This window comes from Eptatretus burgeri, chromosome 9 (assembly GCF_056783735.1).
Source record: "Eptatretus burgeri isolate ZD-2024b chromosome 9, Ebu_testis_v1, whole genome shotgun sequence".
In the NCBI taxonomy this organism is placed as follows: domain Eukaryota; kingdom Metazoa; phylum Chordata; class Myxini; order Myxiniformes; family Myxinidae; genus Eptatretus; species Eptatretus burgeri.
Window position 1 is genome coordinate 56582816 of NC_140969.1, and position 25473 is coordinate 56608288.

General features: G+C 43.0%; 1 protein-coding gene across 38 annotated transcripts in view; it reads right to left on the reverse strand.

Annotated features, from left to right (window-relative positions):
- The window catches only part of LOC147020161 (CUB and sushi domain-containing protein 3-like), a 1491173-nt gene that overhangs the window by 97831 nt on the left and 1367869 nt on the right, over nucleotides 1-25473 (reverse strand). For all 38 annotated transcript variants that reach the window (XR_015061662.1, XM_085895237.1, XM_085895221.1 and 35 more), the window contains 3 exons: nucleotides 19977-20150; nucleotides 6021-6194; nucleotides 5497-5682 (listed from right to left, as the gene is read on the reverse strand). Coding sequence is in view for 37 of the 38 variants with exons in the window: in XM_085895237.1 (XP_085751363.1) it covers nucleotides 5497-5682; nucleotides 6021-6194; nucleotides 19977-20150 (534 nt within the window). In the remaining variant the exon portion in view is untranslated. The remainder of the gene's footprint in view (nucleotides 1-5496; nucleotides 5683-6020; nucleotides 6195-19976; nucleotides 20151-25473) is intronic.

The window sequence follows — 25473 nt, forward strand, 5'->3', positions numbered from 1 at the left end:
CGTCCATCCAAGGGACAGCACACCTATTGATACCTCGTCCTGCCTGGGAAACACCAGGGTGACAGTTTATGTCTGTGGTGAGATTCAAACCCAGGCTTGACAGCAAGAGGCGAGTTCAAAGGTTTCTCCACACGAGATACTCACAATTATCCAAGACGCAACAACGGTTTTATTAATATATTTTTACAACTGTATATCAGGGGATGTAATTCGTAAAAACAAATATTTTAATGGATACTATATTTGGTATTTTTGGATCATTGTGATATTGAGTTTCTCAATTTGTATAACTTTTTGAATGTCCCATGTAAAAGCATTTCAGCAGTTGTTTTTATTATTTTACTGGAGGCGTGTGCTTTCACACCGAAAGCAATAACGAACCGTGCTTCCCCATTGTCTCAGTCTCTCACCTGCATTTGATTTTTCATTCACTTATTTTCTATATATATATATATATATATATATATATATATATATATATATATATATATATATATATATATATATATATATATATATATATATATATATATATATATATATATATATATATATATATATCTTCTTCTTTCGGTTGCTCCTGTTAGGGGTCGCCACAGCGGATCATCCGTATGATCCGCATAGTGATTTAGCACATGTTTTACGCCGGATGCCCTTCCTGACGCAACCCTGGTCGCCTCTTACGACACAGGGATATGGTACACCTATTTTAACCGGGGTATACACCGGCCCAGTATACTGGTACTCATTTCGCCGACCTCGGAAGGATGACAGGCTGAGTCAACCCCCTGGTGGATTAATTCAGTGGCCCAACGGGGCTTGAACTCAGGACCTTTTGGATCCCAAGCCGCTGCCCTAACCACTGCGACAACACCAGGATATATATATATATATATATATATATATATATATATATATATATATATATATATATATATATATATATATATATTGTTACGGCTGTGGAAATTCGCATTAGACCATAAAGGGCCCTTAGGTGAGATATCTCGATAGGTACATGTGTAGTTAGCCCAAACCCGTTGTATAGAGGGAATTTATGTGATTCATCCGGGCAGCGACGCTTTGAGTTAGCCATTTTTTCTGTTCTATCTTTATTTTGAACCAACCATGTCTCAACCGCCATCACACAACAACCACGACACCACCACCATCTACAATCCTGCAAACATCGCATCACCGCCATTCCCAAACGGCACCATAACCTTCAACCCTCACCACCGAAAACCCTCCATCACCTTCACCTCTCTCCTTCTACGGCTATTCCCACACCACCTGTGAACACTGAACGTCGGGCTGTCGCGGGCCTGTTCAGCAATTGGTGCCGAACGCACCGAGCCATGAGCGGAAATGGCGGCCTTTCCGAGGGGAAAACTCGGATCAGAACCGCTTCACGCCCACTTCTCCTCCGTCCAATTAGTGAGCGCGGGGCGGCTTGGCCCCGACTCCAGGCGCGTGTGTGTGTGAAGTCAATATCTTCAAATTCTAGGATCAGGGGAGGTTCACGCCCCCGTTTCCTCCGACCAATGGGCGAGCGTGGCTCCGCCCCCGAGATCATTCTGATCCGAATATTTGCATATTGGTTTCTCCTGCCGCCTATAAAAAGGCGAGCGCAAGGCGAATCGAGGGGGTCGTCGATGGAGTCGCGAGGCGAGTGCGGAACTGAAGAGGGTCGGGTGAGGAGAGTGTGGAACGGAGAAGAGTTGCAGAGAGAGTTGGGCGAGTGAGAGTGGTGGAACTGCAGGCAAGGGAGCTCGGGTCCGAGGCCAGAAGGACGGTGGTCGGCGACGAGGTTGCGGTGTGGGATCGCTCGTCTCGTTGCGGGACCCAAGCCAGCCAGCCACTCCCATCCCCCAGGGCATCAATAATCTCCCTTTCCCCCACGCTGAGATAGTGCAAAAGGGGGCCCCGTTCCCACCCCACCCCACACGTGTTGCCAACGAAACCCGCCAAGGAGCACAGAGTCGGGGCACAGCCGCGCGGTCACATTTGCGGCTCACCGCCAACGCGTCACGAGGACGCGGGTAGGACCCCCCCGGTCTCGCGGACCTGGCCGCTCCTCTAGGTCCCGCGCACATTTGGCCTACGGGCCTGTCTGCCTCCTTGTCTATGAGGGTGGCTTCTTTCCTTTGCTTTTGTGTAAATGTGTGTTGGCGCCGTCTGTGAAGTAAAACTGTATAAGTGTTGCCGTGTGTGCGCGTAGTCGGTATTAACTCTGCGTCGTTGTTGCTTTTATTGTTTTGGTTGCTTTATGTGCATTTTGACTGTATGGCTGTATATACGTGCTTTCCGTGTGCCGGGAAATAAATGTGCATTGTGTGAACTGTTTTCCCATTTCGCTTTGTCTTTTCTTTGTTGACCCTCCATCCTGCTTCACGTAAGGGGTTCGTCGTGGGCTTAATACGCCCGGTAATTAATCGGAACCGTTGAGGCCGATGATAACACCGCTCGGTTATCACTTAGCACGGAACTGACCGCTTCAGCGGTTCGTGTCCGGAGTCGGCCTGTGGCGTGGTACGATCGCCCGGTCGACCATTCGCGCAGGTACTTAGGCCGATCGAATTTGGCGAGGGACCCTCTCCTGCGCGGGTGGGCAATTGGCACGATCGTGGTGAGGTTAAACCCCCACCCGTGACGAGCTCCCGGCGTTGTTCCGAGAGGGTCACGACTGAATTGTCAGTCCGGTGGGCGACGTGCCGCGATTCAAGTTGCGTGGCCCTCCGCACTCCGGCGGGCGCGAATTCTCAACAATATATTTTAAATACCTTGTCAAGGCTCATATGAGAGCTAACACACCACACACAGCAAGGGTGGCATGAGATAAGAGGGGCGTGGGAAGGACAAGACAGTGGGGAACAGAGACATTATGAGATCTGTGGAAGGGAGAGGGATGGGGCAGGGAACATGGGGTACACAAGATGGACATTACAGGAACTTTCAGGCAGGAAAGCAGGGAATTTGAAGGAGGTGGGTTTGAGGTGGATTAACGGGGGTAGAAAAGATTGAGGTTTTGGATGGGGGACAATAAGAGTTGGTGGTGAACAGCTGTTTTGAAGGCCTTGAGGGAAGAATGGGATTGAATAGAGTGAGGGAGTTTATTCCAAAGGTGGGGAAAAAGAGGAATGAAGGAGTGAAGGTGAGCAGTGATTTGTGATTTTGGTAGTTTGACCAGAAGGGGGTTGTTGGCGGACCTTGAGCGCCTTGCGGAAATAAGGTGGGAACAAATCTCAGACAGAGCAGGGGGAGAGGGGGGGGCGAGACTGGAGAGGAGACGGTAGAAGACAGAAAGACGACCGACCTGCCTGCGGTGAGAGAGTGAGAAGCCGAAAGACTCAGTCTCATCGCAGGAGATACCAATGATCCTAAATGCCTTGGTTTCCACTGCGTAAAGCCAAGAAAGGTGAGAGGCAGGAGCACCAGCCCAGAGAGGAGAGCAGTACTCCATCAGGCTGCAGACAAAAGCTTTGTATACGGTCAGGAGCTCACGTGGGCTCAGGAAGGACTTTGCACGACGGAGGATTCCCAGTCGGCGACTGGCTTTGGAGGCCAGGTTGGAAATGTGGCTTTCCCAGGAAAGATCACGGCAGATAGTGAGACCCAGAAGCTTGAAAGAAAGGACTTCTTCCAGAGGATTGTTGAGAAAGTAGAGGGGGGGGTCCAAATGGTCCTTTCAGAGAAACATAGTGAGAGAGACATTTGTCAGGATTGAAAGACATGTTCCACATGTTCGACCAGCTTGTGATTTTACCCAGATCTGCAGTGAGCGAATAAGCTGCTGCATGCCGGTCTGAGGGATGACAGATGGTACGGCAGAGGGTGGAGTCATCAGCAAAGAGATAAAGAGGATTTTCCAGAGAATCGGAGAGATCATTGATGAAAACCAGAAAAAGAACAGGGCCCAGAACACTGCCTTGAGGAACTCCAGCCTGGACAGGAAGAGGGGATGAGAGAACTCCATTTAGGGCCACACGTTGTCTGTGACAGGAGAGGAAGTTTGCGAGGCATGAGTAGAGATGGCCTTGGATACCATAGGAAGAGAGTTTGGTGAGCAGGGCAGGGTGCCAGACCGTGTCAAAAGCATGCATTATGTCTTGGGATATGGCTCTGATTTCATGTCCGGCATTGAGACGGATGTATTTACACATGCTTTGCAATTTACAGATGGTCTGTGACTTTTCCTGGTCTATCGGCTTCCACATCCATCGGCACACAAAATTACCATGCTTCCTCATTGTCGTGGGATGCTCACCTGCATGTTTTCATTTTTTTTTCTTTGTTTAATTAAATTTTCATTTATGGATGCTTTCCAATGGTTCTGTGATTTATCCTGGTGTATCGGCTTCGACATGCATCGGCACACAAAATTACTGTGCTTCCCCATTGTCTCAGGTCGCTCACCTGCATTTTTTTCATTTAATTTATTTTCTTTTGTTTATATTTTAATTTACAGATGATTTCCGACGATTCTGTGATTTTTGCCAGTGTCCCGGCTTCGATGTACTTCGGCACGCAGAATTTCAGCTTTCTACGTCACTCGGAAGGTACCAATCTTTAATATCAGTCAATCAGTGAGTCAGTGAATTAGTGGTTCGAATGAGCTTTATATATTAGATGATAAATGTCATTCATTTCTTGATATGTAACTCTGATTTGAGAAAATTATACATTTTATGCAATAAAGCTTGGTTTATGCAAAAATGCAAAAGAAGCTTGCCAAACAAAAGAGTGTTGAAAAACAAAAGTAAATGTTGAAAGGAAGATAATTATTTAAGAAAAGGGAGATCGAGTAGTGAAGAAAATTATGCAAAATGTTTGATTTGAGGCAATAGCGAGGAAGCAGTGTGTGATGCGACGAAGCTCCGTGACTGAGTGGTTCATCCATCATCAGAGCCACCAGGGGACAAATAAAATGCTTCTGCAAGAGTCAAGGCCCGTGTGCATGTTTGCTTGAAAACAAAGTGCCAATACATATATTCTTGTGTCGGAAGTATCCCCCCAAAAAATAGCTATCCCTCATTAATATAAGGATATACAAGGAGAATTATACGCAAAAAGTCATTTGGCACATCAGGCCTGTGTTTTTAGTCACACCTCAATTATTTTAATCTCACAATTTACTCGTCACGTTCATTTGCCATTCCTTCTATAAAACAAATTAAATGTAACATATCATGATAATCGATACGACCATCATCATCTGTCCCGTGTTTGAGCAGATCGCTGGGGCGTCCGTGTTGGCATTGTGATTTTCAAATATACCATGCGGTGCCCACGTCTTTCCCGGTCAGTTTGAGGTACAAGGATGTAATTTGTTCAGGATATCAGTGAGAACTCGTCTCCGCTTTGGAAGAGACACCGTGGAATATTTATATATTTTCACAGAAAACGATAATTGTAGTCCAATCACGATGTACTTAATGAATGAGACATTCTGTGCATAAAACCAACCATCGACAGTCAAATAAATGATACACTCACAAAAACATCGAGGAAGGGTATGGTCCCACAGGCCACTGTCCAGGCAGCTCAGAACTGATGATCCAATGAGGTAGTACCCGGGTTCACAGTCAAAAAACACCATCGAGCCGAACACAAAGTTTCCATTTCCTTTGTTTACTTTCCGCACTCCATGGTCTAGTACTCCAGGGTCTCTGCACGTCACAACTAAATAGAATGGAAAAAGGGCATGAGGTGGGTTAGAAGAGGTGGGGGTGATGCTGAAAACCTCCACACTTCTGGCAATGTATCTGCAAGTCACTTGAACACACTAAAAGCCAATTCTGATGAGAACATCCAGCTATTATGTCAATAGCAAAGGAAGAAGTCTTTGGTGTGGTGGTAAGTGTTAATAAACTTTGATTTTGTTCTCAATTTCAAACACGCCCAACCACTGTCTGCCAGAGAACGCATTTTCAATGAGAATTATAAAAGCTCATTGTTATGAAAGGAATGGATACAGTAATATAAGAATTATCAGAGGAGGCAGGGTACAGGTCATTCACCTCGACAGTGGGGCAGTGGGTTGCTCCAAACGCCATCGGGCTCGCAGCGTGCATGTCTGGCTCCCTCACGCACATATCCTTGAGCACAAGTGAAATTTGCGACATCACTGAGATGAAAGGAACTGGCAAATGTAGTTCCATGCACAGGGCTTCCAGGGTGACCACAGCTTATGGCTAGAAAAGGAGAAACAGTGTTTTAGAGGAGAGGGTATTGGGTGAGTGAGGGAAAAAGGATGAGAGGAGGGGTAGTCATACGGCATTAATTTATTAGCAACTGGAAACAAAATCATAAAACCATGATCATATCTTGCCTCGAGAGTAAGCAGTCATTGTTTATCAATGTCACCCAACAACCACATGTGTTACAGCTGGGAATTGATATCTGCCTGACCTATCAATCACCTGTGATATTGGTGGACCATATTGTACGTATCACAAATTCAGGATGTATTGGACTCTTCTGTACGTGTCTCCCTGGTTATTATCTCCTCTGCTCTGATGTCATTCCCACAATGGTGGCGGTGTCACTGTATATGTTTGTTATTCCCTTCCCCACAACCTCTGTCCCTCACTGGTCGGCCCCAACCGTTATGTAGCACATTTAGCTTTGTGTGCCACTCCATAACAATGTACTCTTTTTTGTGAAGTCACCCCCTCACTGCTCCTCCCAACTCCGATGACTTCAAACATGAAGCTCTCTCCGCAAACATTGGCACTCACTGTTCATCCCGTTAACTTTTTTTAATCTGTGGAGACGTTAATTGCCATCATGATAGCTGGCTTTATGTTGGTTTCCATACTTCCATAAATGGTGGAGCAGGTAAGTCATTCACTCAAAAGGCCTAAGTCCAAAATATGTGCCTTACTGTACCACCTTTTCCCCATGACAGAATGATCCCAACAGCATGTGATCTTCCCAGCCATAGTAGAGAAGTTTGTCAACCAGTTTCACACCTCTTCCACACATGATCCTGATGGTATAAATGCTCTAATCCTCAGGAACTGCACTTTAGCCTCTCCCAACCCTCTCCCTCTCTCGCCCCCAATCCCCATCTCCCTATCCTCTCCTTCTCTATCCCACCCCTCTCCCTCTCTCTCCCCCACCCCTCTCCCTCTCTCTCCCCCACCCATCTCCCTCTCTCTCCCCCACCCTTCTCCCTCTCTTTCCCACCCCTCTCCCTCTGCCACCCCCATCTCCCCCTCTCCCACCCCCATCTCCCCTCTCTCTCCCACCCTAATCTCCCACTCTCTCCCTCCCCCACCCCCATCTCCCTCTCTCCCCTCCACCCCTCTCCCTTTCTCTCCCCCACCCCTCTCCCTCTCTCTCCCACCCCTCTCCCTTTCTCTCCCCACCCCTCTCCCTCTCTCTCCCACCCCACTCCCTATCTCTCTCTCCCACCTCTCTCTCTCTCTCTCTCTCTCTCTCTCTCTCTCTCTCTCTCTCTCTCTCTCTCTCTCTCTCTCTCTCTCTCTCTCTCTCTCTCTCTCTCTCTCTCTCTCTCTCTCTCTCTCTCTCTCTCTCTCTCTCTCTCTCTCTCTCTCTCTCTCTCTCTCTCTCTCTCTCTCTCTCTCTCTCTCTCTCTCTCTCTCTCTCTCTCTCTCACACACACACACACACACACACACACACACACACACACACACACACACACACACACACACACACACACACACACACACACACACACACACACACACACACACACACACACACACACACCTATGACAACCAGTTTGACTTTCATCCTCACCATATTCCACATTGAATATGTTTCTCCTTCTGAGACAGCAGTGCATGGATGCCCTGATCCACAAGCAAGAGGTTAAGATCATTTCTCTGTTTATCTCTTGAGCCGTTGACATTGTCCGGCATACAGACTTGATTTCTATGTCGTCTTCCTTTTGCATTCAGGGCCCTCTGCTCTTGTAGTTGTCAAATTTCCTAATTGAGCAGAAACAGTGTGCGGCCTTTCATTGAATCTTGTCTCATAACCTTTCCCTTTTGCTGGGATTCCGAAAGATATCACATGAGGACTGAAATATTCTCCGATTTGCTTCTTTAAAAAAAACACAACATTACCATTACCTCCACCCTGTGTAGAACAATACACCGCTCTTGTAAATGACTGACTGCTGAATCCCTTTCACCAGACATGGAGAAGATAAGCCGCTGGGAAGGGACTTGTAACATGACATTCACCAATGAAAAGTCACAGGCTCCACCACCATCTTTCCAAAAGGATCGGCAACCAAACAATCCAATCCACCGATCTGGACAGCAACTGGAAGTTGTGCAGTCCCTGCAATTTCTTGGCCTCGCTGTCAGTCATAAACTTTCATGGAAGTGACATATCACAAAACTAGCATAAAAACTTATTCACCATCTGGATAGAGCTAAGACATTCTTGAGCCGCACCAAGATGATTGTGGTGCACAATGCTTTCATGATGAGTTCCATGGAGTATGGATTCCCACTATGGACTGGTGCAACTGTTTTCCATCTTGCTCTTCTTGAGGCACTCAAAAACATGGCCTTCCCCACTTTGAAATCTCAAGACAGGATGTCATTTCCCAAAGACTGACACTCTCCCAGGACAAGAAGTTTGTTTGTGGGCTCTCCATTTTATAAAAGCTTACATCTGGCTTTGCTCCTCCTTCCCTCTCTCATCTTCTTCATTGCAGTCTTTCAAATGCACTGCCCATAAATCACGACCTCAATCACTCACCCATGCACATCCACAATCTCTTCTTATTCTTTCCCAGTCTGTTCCACTCCAGGCCATTGTTACTCATTTTTGTTATTCCTCCTTTCCTCCTTGTACATGTCCATCTCCCATACCATCCATTGGGACCATCCTCTGTACAGAGTGTTGGTGCTGCATAAGCAGTCTCCTTGGCTAGTGGGTACAATCCTGGACAGGTCACCCCTCCAACACAGGATACCAGCATGTTGGCATTCATTTTGCCGACCTCGGAAGGATGACAGAAAGAGTCAAACCCACCTGGTGTTAATTCAACAGCTGAGTGGGATTTAAACTCAGGATCTTAGGATCCCAAGCCCACCACCCTAACCATTAAGCCAACACCAGGCATATCCTCCATACACTTTGGTATTTAATAAACTTGCTGACCTTTGTCATTTTGCGCTTTCCTGAGCCTCGATCCTTGAAATAAAAAAATCATAAAATCAAGATGAATACCCCAACATGTGATGGATTAAATGCAGCAGAAAATAATACCAGCTTTGGGACACAGCAGAGTGTTTAAGTCACCAATCCATCGCTTATTAGTTCAAACAATATGCCTTGATAGAGGGAAATGAAAAAAAAAGTGTCATGTTCTTGCAGAACATTCAGCAAAGTTTGGCACAGGCACGACAGCAAGTACAGTCTCTTGCTTTGTCTGACTTTTCTCATATTTATCGCTCAAATAGCTTTCTGTGAAGATAGCAGGATATTTAAATATCCTTTCATGGGATTTCATTCATCTTCAGATTACATTAATCCAGTTGTGGATCTTCATCAAAATGTAATCAATTCTTCCTGGTCAACCAGTTCACCAAGTTTCATCTGAATCCGTCTACAAATTTTTGAGATATCCTGCTCACAGACAGACAAACAAACAGACAAACTTACAGGGGTGAAAACATAACCTCCATCCACCTTTGGTGGCGCTTGCAATTAAAAAAGATTCTCATATCCTGATCTTCAACAAAGTCAAATCAATTTTGTCCTTGTCACATACTCAACCTGTCCACCAAGATTCATCCAAATCCATCCATAACTTTTTGAGGTATCCTCCTCGTACAGACAGACAAATAAAAATTACATTTGATTCTTGGCCGAATCAGATCCGACGAAAACTTCACTCCAGCGCACTTCGCTAACACCATTCCACCTTGCAATGCCTTTGAAACACACTGGTGTTGTTTGGCGGCGCCTTGATCAAATTTCATGCTTTGGCTCATTCGAACCACTCATAATTAATAATCATTGCAATAGCTCCATTTAATGCTTCAGACCATGGTTTAGGAGACCATCAAATAGAAACAAATCTGAACAGATGTGACCTGATAATTAATTGGCAGCACAATTTTCTTTAAAGGGGAACCCGCATGGTTTTAGGTCATTTTGAAGTAAATAAGGCCCTCAGAATTTTAAGTAGAATGCCATTTACCATAGAGGTAATCGAAACGGTTAAAGAGCTGTTGGAGTTCAAAGTTAGAATTATGCAGGTGATTTATATTATTCAAGTGAGTTTGTGATTATATCAAGGAAGGAGTCCAAGATAATGAGCTTGCTTCATGTGAAAATATTTCGAGAACTACAGATCTAAGCTATTTGAAACTTATGATGTTACTGGTTTGTAGCATTTGGTAAATTTTAAAGATTAAGTGTAAACAACTTTTTTTATTAATTTTTTTTTGTTTTACAGAAATAGTTGCCATAGCTACTATTGGAGTTTGGAGCTAAAATTATTGAAACGATCGAAGGGAATGAAGAAACAGGCAAAGAAGAGAGAGAGAGTATGGGAGGAAACACAGTAACCTGTAATAAGAGGGTCGGGCCAGTCAGGGTCAATAGGGAGGGGGGGGGGGTAAAAAGGTTGTGGGTTTGGATGGGGAATAACATGAGACAATAGTGCACCTCCAGCTTGTAGTCCTGGAAGAAAGAGTGGGATATACAGTGAAATTGTCAGTAAGGCGATTTGTTCATGGTGTTGGCGATAACTCGCCAACTCTTCACAGAAGACAATCCAAAAGGTGATTAATATCTTCGAATGATCAGCGCTGGCAGACTGGTCGCCTGGGTTAACATCCTCCTGAAGGAAGGCACACACATTGATGCATCACCGGACATGCAAAACACCAGTGTGACAGTCTGTAGCAGAGTCAAGATTCTAACCCAGGCGAGCAGCTCAAAGGTGACTGCCGCAGACCTCTCAGCTATCCTATCAATCCGGAACTATTTTTCTCTTCCTGCGAGACAAATTCAGCCATGAACGTTGAAAAAAAACCTCTAATCATCGCAGGAAGAAAGTGATCATGCCTGGGAGAAAGTAGACCTCGGGTTCTTGATTAGTTTTACAATCGGCAATCTCTACCTACTTTCCAATCTGCAGAAGAGGACAGGGGAAATGTGCGGGGATTGGGGGAGATGGGAGGAAATTGGAATTATCTAACACAATGTGATCCATAGTCTAATTAATGGACAAAATGAGATCAAATAAACCCATTATGCTAAAGGTAAGAAGAGAATGGGAAGATGTTGCAAACCATTCCTTGTTAAATTACGATGTGCACAATCAGGACTTTGTGGTACAGGATTTGAGGTGTTTAGTTAAAGGCTAATGCATATTATCTGTGATAATACAAAGGTGGGAAGATTAATATAATGGGGGCAAAGAGCACTAATTATATTGAGTTTAATAACGTGCACTTAAGGTCACACACTCATGTGAGGGCTTTGGTTAAGGGATAACTACACGACGGAGTAATTGTGTTTATAGATAATAATAGATCATTTGCAAATGATTAATGGTCTAACAACTTCTTGCCACGTCTTAAAATTGAAAATTGTCGTTGCTAACTGAATTATGAATTTTCTTTTTTTCTTTCTTGATGCGTCATGTCCACAGTGGCTGATTTGCTGCTTTCTCCTTGAAGACCACTCAATGAGCAGCCATTTGGGTTAAAGCAACATATTATCTGCACTAATGATGGGGTCATGTTATGTTGCACCAGGTCAATTTTCTTCGATCTAGCAAAGACGCCAAGACGGTCTTATTTCATTCTCTTGTCTTTCCATTAATATCATCCCATCTCTGGTCTCACCATAAACTCCAACAATTAGCTCGAAATATTGACACTTGATTCCCAGCTGGGCTGTGGGAAGAGTGGTTCAGGTGGTCTCTTAGTCGAAAGCGATGTGAAGGTGATAATCACGAGGTGCTAAAACGGTCATTTCCATCCACAATTTGGGACACTATGTGTCCATGGATCAACTTTGATGCACTGGTGTCAATGGATCGACGTTGAGCCACTTTGGTGCACTGGTGGCTATGGATCGGCGTTGATCCATTTTGGTGCACTGGTGTCCATGGATCTACATTGATCCACTTTGGTGCATAATTTTAACATTTACAATGTGGCCATGGATCCACTTTGGTGCACTGCAACTTGAATCCATCTTGTGAGTTTGATTTTTCTTTTCAATCACCTTTCATTGCATTTCTATTCTGCACCAGCCCTCAAATCTTGCACTGTCTGTACCAAACCTGCTGGTACACCTGCACTATTAACAACTAGTTGTGTCCTCACCTTTCAAATTAGAGGGATACCACTCGATTATAATGAGACCACCTGCTTATTGAGTGATCTTTCTTTGCATTGAACAATTATTAATCCAAATTACTTTTACTGTACGATTACTCGGCAGATGAGTGCAGGTGCAAACAACAATAGCTGCTCCATGAGCAAAGGTCTTTCAGTGACTATGTCTGGAGCCATAAAGCACTCCATCGTGGTATTTGTGTAATCCTTCACAGAGGGTTGTGTTTACCTCATTGTTCTTGTCCAAGATCATTGTCCATTCCATAGTGAAGATGGGGCACTAAGATGTGAGCATTTCAAAATACATTGCCGTACACCTGTGCAAGTGATTTATATTGTATTTTGAATTGCTAATCATGGGTGGGCGTCAGAATGGCGACCTTTCCTAGATTGTAACCCAAGCCAAGAAACTGCTTTGGCAGAACCGACTCTCTATATAGAGCACGGTACATGATGATGAACCATGGTGAAAAAGATTCTTCTTCTTTATCCTTCAATTGGCAAGCATTGCTTCTCATTCTTGCAATCGCTTTTCAGTAACAAATAATTATAATACTTGCTAGTTGTATATTGTGGAGTAATTGCACCTGTTGAATTATTTTGCACTATCACTGGAAATCACAAGGATGTAATGTGGAGGAGACAGAGTATTAAGCATCAACGTCAAAATGGAGTGTCAAAAGGGGAAAGCTGAATAATTAAAGTATGGCACAAAGGCAAGGCTTTAATAGTGATGAAAAATGGACTTGGCAACTCTTTTTGAGAATAGTTACATCATTAAGTACTGGTATATTTAAGAATACATTTCTCAATGCAATTTCCTGTAAGGAAGAGAGTACAATTAGCACTTGTGATAATTATAACAATAATACCAACAAGGAAAAGAGCAATCAGAGATTGCAGACCTTTGCCAGGACTTGTTTTGTGTAGTTTTGTGTGGTGTTTGTGTGCTGGTGTGTTTCATAATTAGTAAGAGACAAAATTAGAACTGCCACTTTTTAGGTAGTAGATTGTAGACAGCAAGCACCCAGGGTGGTACTCCCGTTCTGACTAAAGGCGCTGTCACACCTTAACGTTTTAGCCAGCAATGGCAATGTATAAAATTGTATGTAAAACGTTGGCATACGCTGAAATTTTGAGGTTTTAAAAAAAAAGTTTTGGTCGTATTCATAACGTGTTGGTCGTATGCATAACATATTAGTAACGTACACAGAGCATTCCATTGTCTTATAGATAACTTATACCAACGAATGCTTAGCCTGTTGTCGGCGTTCACAACCTATGCCCAACGATAGTTTAACTTAGGCATAGCGCGCTGCACATATCGCCGACGAACTTGTGGCGTTCTCTGTTAAAAAGGTGCCGCACGCCGATTTAAATCATAATATAACTGCCTGAAAATTGGAAGTGTCAACATCGCAGTCACATCTTGACGATTTAGCCAGCGTATGCCGACCAATGAAAAATGTGTCTAAATCGCTGGCACACGTCGAATACGGTATGGGTAAGTTATGTATACGTTAGGAGCACGCTGAAAAACGATGAAGTACGCTGTCATATTTCGTGGTACGTCTAGTACGTCGTGAAATTTCAAGCATGCTGAAAATTTTACGACGTACTCGACATATGGCTCACAAGTTCCGCATACGCTGGCATAAGTTCTCGGCATGCTCCGCGATCGTTGCCACACATCGGACACATGTTACTTGTAAGTTACTCATAAGTGGAAACACGTCGAGGTAATGTTTAGCATACCCGAAACTTAATTTTTAACCTATGAGTAACGTGCTTTGAACCTATGAGTAGCGTGCTTTGAACCCATGTGTAACGTATCTGAAATGCACATTGTCGTATGTAGACGAATTTGGTTGACCACTTCCGGACGACCACAGAACTTGATGAACGTGTTTCTAACTTCCATCTACCATATAATGGCGATTTGGCAGCATTTAGGGGAATTGGTATATACAAATGGGCTTCACAAGAGGAACCTGTCAGTGTTCCAGACTCCATGTTGAGTTGATGTCAATGTCAGTAGTATTAGTAGTAGTAGTATTAGGTGAGCGTGTCAGTAGAAGTAGTAGTAGTAGTAGTAGTAGTAGTAGTAGTGGTAGTAGTAGTAAGTCCATATCAGTAGTCGTAAGTGAGCATGATGGGGAGGGTGTGGGTGATGATGGATCCTCGTTGCGTCCACCAATAGGAGAATACTTTGCACCATTGTTGGATGTTCTTTTCGGCTAATTTTTTTTCTCATTCCCACGATGAACTATTTTTTTGTTTCAGTTTTTAAAGTATTCAAAATGACTTGGACAAATGCATAATGTACTAGTAATGAACACAGAACGCTTCAATAACTTATAGATAAGTTATAACAATGATTGATTAGCGTGTTTTAGGCATCCACAACCTATGCCCAACGATAGTCTAACGTATGCATAGCGTGGCAGCGTATCGTCGACAATTACGTGAGATTTTATATTCATAGGCTGCAACTTCACTTTTAATAAATGCCTGTCACTCGCTTATTGTTTTTAGACGCTGGTGCTCGGCAATTGAAATCGTTTTCATTGAACGAGTTAAATCGCTTCCACAGCACTGCAGTCACGGCACCAACAGCAGCAGGCTCAGTGCCAGCCTCCTGCCAGGCTCAAGAAGATCCCTGTAGAAGGTGCACTGCTTGGTTAGCCTTGGACCCACTCTGGCTAGCAGCTCGTCGAACATCGCTGGGGGCATTCGCAGGAAGTTGATGAAGGATGCATGGTCCTCATTCCGGAGTTCCACCATGAGCTGGTCATATATGCCATAATGGCGTCGCCTCCCGATCCATGGCCTGACCCAGTTCCTTCTCCTCCGTTCACGTCTTCTTCTCCCGGCTCTATTGGCACGCAACTGGTGCAGTGTCAAGTCGATGAGGTCATGTTGATGTTCGAGGACAGGTAGGTATTGTCGTCTCAGCCTTGCCGTATCCTCCATCTCTCGGAATGACATGGACATGTACTCACCACGAAGTCTAAAAAAAGACGAGTTCCTCCTGCGAAGCCCCTTTTTATATACCAATTCCCCTAATCGCTGCCAATACACCATTGTACGGTATCTGTAAGTTAGAAACACGTTCAGTAAGTTCTGTGGTCGTCCTGAAGACGTTAAATACGTCTACATACGTATTTGTGCGTAGGACATGCTTTACAAATAACTCCAAAGCACGTTACTCATAAGTTATAAATAAGTCACGGATACCCTAAACATTACTTTGACGTGTTTCGACGTATGAGGAACTTTCAAGTAACGTCTTGCGAAGTGTGAACAACGTTCGTGTCGCGTGCTTACAAAACGTTACTCATAGGTTAGAAATAAGTTTCGGGTACGCTAAACATTACCGCGACGTGTTTCGACTTATTAGTAACTTACAAGTAGTGTGTGTCGACGTGTGTCAACGATCGCATAACGTGCCTACAACTTATGGCCAGCGTAGCGGAACGTGTGAGTCATACGCCGGCATACGTCATAAAATTTCAAGCATGCAAAAATTTGAGGACAACCCAAAGGTTCAACTTTTAAAGCCAGCGTACTACGACGTATGGGAGTGTTTTTCAGCGTGTTCTTAATGTATACAAAACGTACCCATAACGTATTCGACGTGTGCCAGCGTTTTAGACAAATTTTTCATAAATCGGCATACGCTGGCTAAATCGTCAAGGTGTGACAGCGGATTAAGGAGCGTTAAAGTGGTGTCCGGAACTATCTCACACTCTCCGTATCAGGATTGCTGGTCTTACTTTCTGTCTCACTCAAACTAAAGCTACTGGGCTAGCTTTAATATCCCTTTCTTGGAAACAAACATCACACACTTTTCTTACTCACTCATTTTGACTCCTCACTTTACATTCTATCTTTTATTTCTCTGTATTTAAGGCCTGGCCTCTATGAGAACTATTTAGTCTGTGACTGGAGCCTTCAACATAAAAAAAAGTGCTGGTGGTGATGACCAGGTACCAAGATGTCCCACTTTGATGCAGCACCACTTTGAATGGACCCTTCACCCTGACCCATGACGTTGATTATTATTCAACTGAATTCAGAATGGGATGAAAATAAATTAACTTCAAATCAAATGGAAGACCAAATTGGTACAGTCCTGCATTGGAGTAATCAGAAGGAACCCAAATAAGATAGGATTCAGGTTTCAACTGCTACTTCCCTGCCATCAAACCCATCCAGGCATAGCCAAGTGAGAATTATTCAAACAAGAAAAAAAAAAATATGAAAAAGAACCACGATTTAAAAAAATAATAACTCTGGCTGATAGACCATGTGTCCGATCAGGTTGAAATTTAAAACTATATTCCCCATCTCCACGAGATTATAAATGTGACGTTTCATGTCAATCGATGAAGAGGTTCAAGAGAAATAATGTTTTCAAGATTTTCTCTCAATGCAATGTGGCTGCCAGACCATGTGACCTATCAATTGTCCTTCAACACCCTGGTATCCTCAAGGCCAGGGAAACATGTGTATGAAGTTTCCCCTTGATTTGTCCAGTCATTCTGGAGAAGGAGATTTTTATATGTCTTCGAGTAAATCCAATATGGCTGCCAAACCAGGTGACCTATGACGTCATAGGTGGAAATGTTTTGTTCCTTATGGATAGGTGGTCATAGCTGTCATGTTTCGCCTCAATATGTTCAGCCGTTTCAGAGAAGAATATTTTTGAAAGTTAAAAAATATATGGCTACTGAATCACCTGACTGATGACATCATCAGTTTTTTTTTCTGTCGACCAATTTATCCCAAGATGACCCTCAAAGCTTTTCATTATGATTGGATGTAGCATTCTACGTATGCAATTATGACATCATACTTATTCCCCATGAGGATGCCTTGCCATGTGCCAAGTTTCAATTTTTTTCCAAGGTGTGGTTTTGGAGAGAGGTCCATTTTTTTTTCCTTTTTTCCAACATGGCTGCCACACCACATGACCGATGACATCATAATTATCAAGAAAACATTCTACATGAGCAGTTGCTCCTATGTTGCAAATTTCGTGCAATTCGACAAGTGATTGCAGAGAAAAATAATACTTACATTCTGTGCAGACAAACAAACAAACAAGAAAAATTTCGTGCCGAGAACGATACTTGCAAAATCCATAAAAAAAATTTGACCTAAAAATAATTATTGGTGGCTGAATTCAACGACCAAATATGCAAATCCTCTTCAAATTTCAAGTCAATTGGATGAAAATTGACAATTTTAGAAATTCGGCCTATGTTGACCTTTTGGCCGATGTTGATCTCAAAAATAATTGGTGGTTGAATTCAGTGACCTGATGTGGAAATCCTGTTCACATTTCTCATTAATTGGACAAAAATTGAGGATTTTAGAAATTTGACAACGATGTTGAGCTTTGGCCTATGTTGACCTTTTGATCTCAAAAATAATAGGCTTCTTGCTTATGACAAACTCTACCATGTGGTGAAGTTTCATGAAGATCAGTTTAAAATTGTGACCTGAAGGCAATTAATACACAAACAAACAGACAAAGAGACAGAATAACACACAAGACCGACAAATATACTTGAAAAAGAAAGATGCCGTGCATCGCACGATACTTGCGATTTCCATAAAACAAATTTGACCTCAAAAATCATTGTTGGTTTTAATCCAAGAACAAATATGCAACTCCTCTTTAATTTTCAAGTCAATCGGATGATGATAATTGGCAATTTTAGAAATTCGGCCTATGTTGACCTTTTGGTCGATGTTGATCTCAAAAATAATTGGTGATTGAATTCAATGACCAAATATACAAATCCTCTTCATATTTCCAGTCAATCGGATGGAAATTGAGGATTTTAGAAATTTGACAAAGTTGTTGACCTTTAGCCTATGTTGACCTTTTGACCTTAAAAACAATAGGCTTCTTGCTTATGACGAAATCGAACACGTAGTGACGTTTCATGAAGATCGGTTTAAAATTGTGACCTGTAGGTGATTGACATACAGACAGACAGACAGAATAACGCACAAGACCAACCAATTTACTTGAAAAATCTTCGATTTTCGCACGTAAAAGACAAAACATGTCTTTCAATCCTGACAAATCTCACACTTTCACTTCGTCTCTATGAAAGGACCATCAGAACCCTCCCTCCCCCCCATCTACTTTCTCAACAATCCTTTTGAATGAAGATGTCCTTTCATTGAAGCTTCTGGGTCTCACTATCTGCCAAGATCTTTCCTGGGAAAGCCACATTTCCAAGCTGCCCTCCAAAGCCAGTTGCCGACTGGGCATCGTCCATCGTGTAAAGTCCTTCCTTTGCACACCTGAGGTCCTGACTACATGCAAATCTTTCATCCGCAGCCTTATGGAGTACTGCTCTCCCCTCTGGGCTGGTGTTCTCGCCTCTCACCTTTCTCGGTTTCACGCTGTGGAAACCAAGGCTTTTCGGATCATTGGTATCTCCCGCGATGAGGCTGCGTCTTTGGATCTCTCATTCTCTCACCACAGGCAGGTCAGTGATCTTTCTGTCTTCTACCGTCCCCTCTCCGGCCTTGCCCCTCACCCTCCCCCCCACCCTCCGCTCTGTGAGTGATATACGATATGTATGTGTGAATGTGTGCGAATATGCGATATGTCCGCAGGGCACACATTTCCGCAGGGCACCCGAGATACGCCAGCAACCCTTCTGGTAAAACTACCAAAATCAAGAATCACTGCTCACCTTCATTCTTTCATTCCTCTTTTTTCTCGCCTTTGGAACAAACTCCCACACTCTCTTCAATCCCACTCTTCCCTCCAAGTCTTCATAACAGCTGTTCACCACCACCTCCTATCTTCCCCCATCCAAAACCACGATCTTTTCTACCCCCACTAATCCAACCCAAACCCACCTCTTTCAAATTCCCTGCTTTCCTTCCTGAAAGTCCCTGTCGTGTCCATCTATGTACCCTGCCCATTTACTCTGTGTACCCCGCCCCATCCCTCTCCCTTCCACAGATCTCATGCCTCTGTTCCCCACTGTTTTGTGCTTCCCTCTCCAACCCCTCTTGTCCTGCTCCCCTTGTTGTATGTTGTGTGTGTTAGCTCTCATACGAGCCTCGACAGTGCATATTTTTTAAAAAAAGGAAAAAAGAAAAGAGACAGACAGACAAATGTACCCAAAGGCAATGCCTTCTCTTCTGGCAAGTCCAATAATAATAATGATAATAATAAAAAGAAAAATAATAATAATAATAATAATAAGAACAACAGCACCACCAATTGAAGGAAAGTTATTTTCTAAATGATCATACACATGAAAGCACCTGGAGATAACTTTGGACACTAGCAACGTTTCAGGAAGGAGTGGAAACGTGAGTGGGGATAAAATAATGATTTAGATAACTCCATGTTGACAAATATGATACAAAAAGCAGAAATCTGCTATTTAGTAAAAGTCTATCAGGTTTGACTGAGGTGGAAAAACATGGAAGAAATATGGAGGGAAATGGAGGTGGGGATGAAGTGGAAAGAATTATTTCATATTCCTGATGCTAATTGTTGATTGGATTTCAAAAGGTTAAAGTTTAAGCTCGAGCAAAAGTGCCATAACTTCTTGAGAGCACAAGAATCACGAAAGACTCACGAACACAGTTGGGTACGCGTCCAGACCATGTGTGGTTCTTCTGACACATGCGCACCGATGAGCCAATGAGGCGGAATCCAGGCATGCAGTGGTACACCACGGTGTCCCTGTAAGTGAAGCTATCACCGATGACCTCTCCATTGGCGGTGGCTTCAGGAATCCCACAGTGACCAGCTGCACAGAGTGAAACAAACATTCAAGTAAATCTATATTCACTCGCATTTTCATCTCTCAGATTTGCTAACTCGTGTCTCATGGACGGTGCTAACGAGGTACAAAAGTTGATCACATGACCTGTCACCAAAAAAAAAAAGAAAAAAAGAAAGTCAGAACAGTTTGTGCAGAGTAATCATTGGCAGATCGACAAAAACTTAAACCTCCCAGTTCATGAAAGGTCATGAAATCACGACCCAGAAATAATGATCAATCCTGATTACGTAAACATGTGATCAATCATTGCATCAAGCGTGATCGTTGTAAATAAAGCCATGCGACAAAATCTAGTACTTGTCCAAAAAACCCCAAAATGGATCTCTAACCTTGCGTAGCAAGTATCAAGTAGACAGTGTGCAATGAAAGAATGTGTGTATTAATTAGTTTGTAACACTTGTTTTTGAAATAAAAACTGAATATTACATTTTTTTTTACGATCAGTATAGTGCATCTAAAAAAGGTCCAACAGCATCTAGATGAGGAATATTATGAAGATGACAGGGTTATTAAGGAGGAGATGACCTCAAATAATGAAATTTCCTTTAATCGAATTATGTGAAATTTTAACCACTGACATTTTAAGATGTCCTTCATACCTCAAGCGATTAGTCATTGTCTTTTTCTTTAATTAGTTAGAATTTCTTTAATATGGTACTCATTTTAATTCTCCCTTTCTCACTGAAAAATAATCGATGGAAATTTTGCAGAAATCCCACCGTTTAATCTAATTATGTAATTTATTGCATTATTTAATCGGATTATTTACGAGCTTCGGTTGTGTCATGGCTGGAAGGTCCTCACTGAGTCTGGGAGGTCGGTTGTTCCCAATCCGAACTAAATCAAACCACACTTGAATAATGGTACGTGCTGCTACCTTGCTTGATGCTCAGCAATTAAAAGGATAGACTATAGAGCAAGAACAAATAACCATAAGTTGGTAATAATAGTGCAGACTTTGATATGCCCGATGGCCTCCTGAGTCGAAGTTCCTTGTAAGTGAACTCGTGTGATTATTACTCTTTTATGAGAGACATGTCTGCCACTTTTGATGGGTTTTCCAAAATTTTCTCTCATATCCACTACATGGTGTTCATTTAACCTACTTCTTCTCACTGAACAGGAAACTGGGAGACCAATTCGGAAATTTTGCAGTTTAATCAGACTAGCAGAGTACCCGCCCAACGGGCGATCTTCTTCCAAGCATGCAACATATTCTTCTGGCACACACCTTTATTTGGGTGGTGTATAGGCAATTGACAGCTCTGTAGAGGCAAAAATAAATAACCTGGGTTACGAGGATGAAGCAAAAACATACTTACTGCTTTTAATTCAAAACACCTAACTGCACTGGAAAATGTGGGGACTGGAATACTGCACTGTAAATGGTGGAGATTTTAATTCCCTCCAACACCTAGAGGTGGCGCTACACGATACACATTTACATCGAGAATTTAGATCCCACAGCAAAGATAAAACACACCTCTATCCATTAATTGGAGTCATGCTCACCCGATGCAGCAAGTCTGAATGTAATCGGCCCACAGCTGTAGGGGGAGTAGCGCAACAAACAAACAAACTCACAAACACTGGTTCATGAATTTTAGTAAGGATAAGGGAAGAAAGAGGGGAAGTGATTGTGAATTTAACATTCCACTTTTATTTACTTCTAATATCGTTCTTCACAAATGGGGAGACGAACAATGCACGCATGATAGGCTGAATGGCCTTCTCATGTGCCAAAGTTCCCTGTGCAACGTTGTGAAGAATGGGAAGAAATGGGGAGGGAAGGACAGAGAGTTGTTGTAGGTGGGGGTGCATGGAGTTGGAAAAGGGAGATTGAGACGTTGGGAAGGGGTTGGGGGGGGGGGGTTGAGGACTTTGGGTTGGGGGGGGTTGAGGACTTTGGGTTGGGAGGGGGTTGAGTACTTGGGTTTTGAGGCAGTTGAGAACTTGAAAAAGAAAAGGGGAGAGGATGATAGAGTTGGGTTGGGGAGGGGAGGCAGAGAGGGGACAGAGTTGTGATCGAGGGTTTGTGGCTTTTGAGGTGTGGGGGAGGGGGGACTTGAGGACTTTGGGTTGGGAGGGGGTTTGAGGGTTTGAAGAAAGGGGGAGAGGAGCACAGTTTGGGTTGGTTGTTATGGTTGGGGTGGGGGGTGGCAGAGAGAACAGAGTTGGGAGGGGGGGTGGGTTTAGGACATGGGATTGTGTGTGTGTGTCTGTGTGTGTGTGTGTGTGGGGGGGGGGGGGGGTGGGGTGGCATTGGGAACCTGAAGTCACATTTTACATTATGCAGAATTTCCATGGACCCGAGATAGTCCCTTTGGGTCTTTAGGGGTCTCGAGGTATTTTGGGTCCTCATGGTCTTTTCGGTCCTCGGATGCCCTGGGTTTTTTGGATGCCCTGGGTCTTTTAGGTCTTCTGGATCTTTTGGATCCTTGGGTCATTTGGATCCCCTGGGTCTTTTTGGTCTTCTGGGTCTATTGGGTCCTTGGGTCATTTGGATCCCCTGGGTCTTTTTGGTCCTCAGAGTCTTTTGGGTTCTCTGGATCATTTGGGTGTTTGGGGTCATCGAAATCTTTTGTGTCCTTTGAGGTTGTGGGGGTCTTTAAGGGTCTTTTTTGGTTTTTTGGGTTTTTAGGTTTTTTGAGTATTTGGGGTTTTTGCGGTCTTTTCAGTTTTCTGGGTCTTTAAGGGGTTTTGGGGTCTTTTAGGTATTTTGGGTCTTCTGGATCTTTTGGGTCTTTAAGGGTCGTGCAGTCTTTAGGTGATTTTGAGTCTTTGGGTCTTGGGGTTATTTGGATCCTCAGTGTCATTTATATCCTCAGGTTGTTGGGGTCTTCTGGGTCATCGGAGGTGAGGGAAGGGATCTTTTGGGTCCTCTAGGTACTTTAGGTTAAGTATTTCAGGTAAAAATTGTGGGTGACATCAGGTCATCTGTCCAACCAATGGGTGAAGAGTGGTGGACATACATACATACATACATCCATAATCACATACACTTGCTCCATGATATATAGATTATGTGCGACTTTCACTTCTGACAATGCTGTAATAAGATGTGACTATTTAATTTTCTGATCCTGAGGCCAAACTATTCCAACACACACACACACACACACACACACACACACACACACACACACACACATATATATATATATATATATATATATATATATATATATATATATATATATATATATATATATATTTTAAATCCATTCGGATTTGGATATTTTTCCTATCAGCTCATGCACTCAATTGTGACCGACCGACTACACTCAATGCCAAAGATTTGTATTTGTTTTCTTCTATTTCCGTGACACTTTTTAATTCCCATACAAACTAATATGAATCGATATTATTTCCTATATACTGGGAATCGAGGCCTTGTATTTCCAGAGGCCTAACGCCTTTCCCAGATGCCCAGCACCTTCACTCTGCCATCTATTTTTTTTTCCTTTGCGGTTTATGTAGTCAGTATTGACTACCTATATGACTGGAATACATTTTGAAAGAAAGTTTTCTTTACTGTCGTGTTGTGATGCTTTGTGCCAGCCCTGCTTTTTTGAATGCGAGAAGCATCATTGGCTCAGGTCGTAGATGTTGTGGGAAGGAATTTGGAATTTGGCCATGCTGCTAGCGATAGCTCACCTGCTCCTCACGAAGGACACCATGGTATGGCTGACATCCCCCAACTAATGTTGGCAGACAGAACACCTAGTTTGATGTCCATCCAAATTTAACGGCACAGTTTAAACGGCACAGTTTAAACGGCACAGTTTAACGACGGCCAGTTTAATGACACTCACAATAATGCGAGACACCAGGCTGACAGTTTGTAGCTCAGCCGAGATCCAAACTCAGGATAGATGGCTCAGAGGTTTGTGCGCATACCTCTCGGCCCTCCTTCCAGCCTGTCTTACCTCCAATATCCTTTTGTGATGTGGGTGGTTTTCAACCTGTAATCTTCATCTTGTTAAATTGCATCATGTTCTTTATGATGTAACTATGTTTGTATGTATGCATGTATGTATGTATGTATGTGTGTATGTATGTATGTGTGTATGTATGTATACACATTCATACACACATACATACATACAAACACACCAAACGTCACCTGTATGTATGTATATATATATATATATATATATATATATATATATATATATATATATATATATATATATATATATATATATGTCTTTGGGATGCTACTTTATTTTGATTATTCACTGCATGTCATTGTATTGTTGATGTTGTTGGTAGTGGTGGTTTTTCATGCCTTCTTGCAGCAGTCCCCAGGCCCTATCTTGCACTTCTACAGTTTAATCAATTTCTATAGCCTGAGCCAAAACATTAAACTTGACTGCAGAAATATTATGATAAGTAAAAAGTAACAGAAGTAACAGAAAGTGATTTTGATGATGTTTGTTTTCAGCAGTCACCCGTGACCATTCATCAAATGATTGCTAAAAACTATATTTGCAGTTGCATGGTCCATGAGCGGTACATTTAATAACCAGTCTCGCTTCATCCATATTGGAGTGACCCATAGAGCAGAGCCACTCCTTTTTCGCAGGTTGGATCACGCAAAGTTGATAAAAAATACAAAGCTGTTCTTATTGTTTTCTGTTTGCCTGTCTAATGTCTGTCTGTTGCCTTATATGTTGTATATCTTGAAAGCGGAATATTGTAGGGCCAGCAAACTTGGCAAACATAATGTGGGCTTCAAAGGGAGTGTCAAGGACATCTTGGGATTTTTAACATCCACCAACTAATGCTGGGAGGGACAGGACACACATTGATGCTCTACCTGAAAAACAAAAGGATGACAGTTTATAACTGGGCTGAGATTCAAACCCAAACTAGAAACCTCAGAGGTGAGTGTGCATACGTCTCGGCTTTCCTGCCAGATAATTCCAGGACAATTCGTATGAATTCATGTATCGCTGTATGATAGTCGTGTATGTTCATGTTTCACTGTGTATATCAGACATAACTGCCGTGACACGACTGGATCGTTGGTAAAACCCAGCTGGGTAATGAATGACCTACAAGGTGGGATAATCTGCTTGTCCCACCAGAACTGGTCTTCACATGATGTGAGTCCAATCATTGCAATGGACTCGTATACCATTCCCTTGTACAGGTCGTCATTCCGAATGACTATGAATCCTACTCTTCTGTATTTACAACATAAAAAAAACATAGAAATGCCTTAAAGAGTGACAGTGTCTGTAACGGCCCGAAATGGAAAACATTTACGCCTGAAATAAAA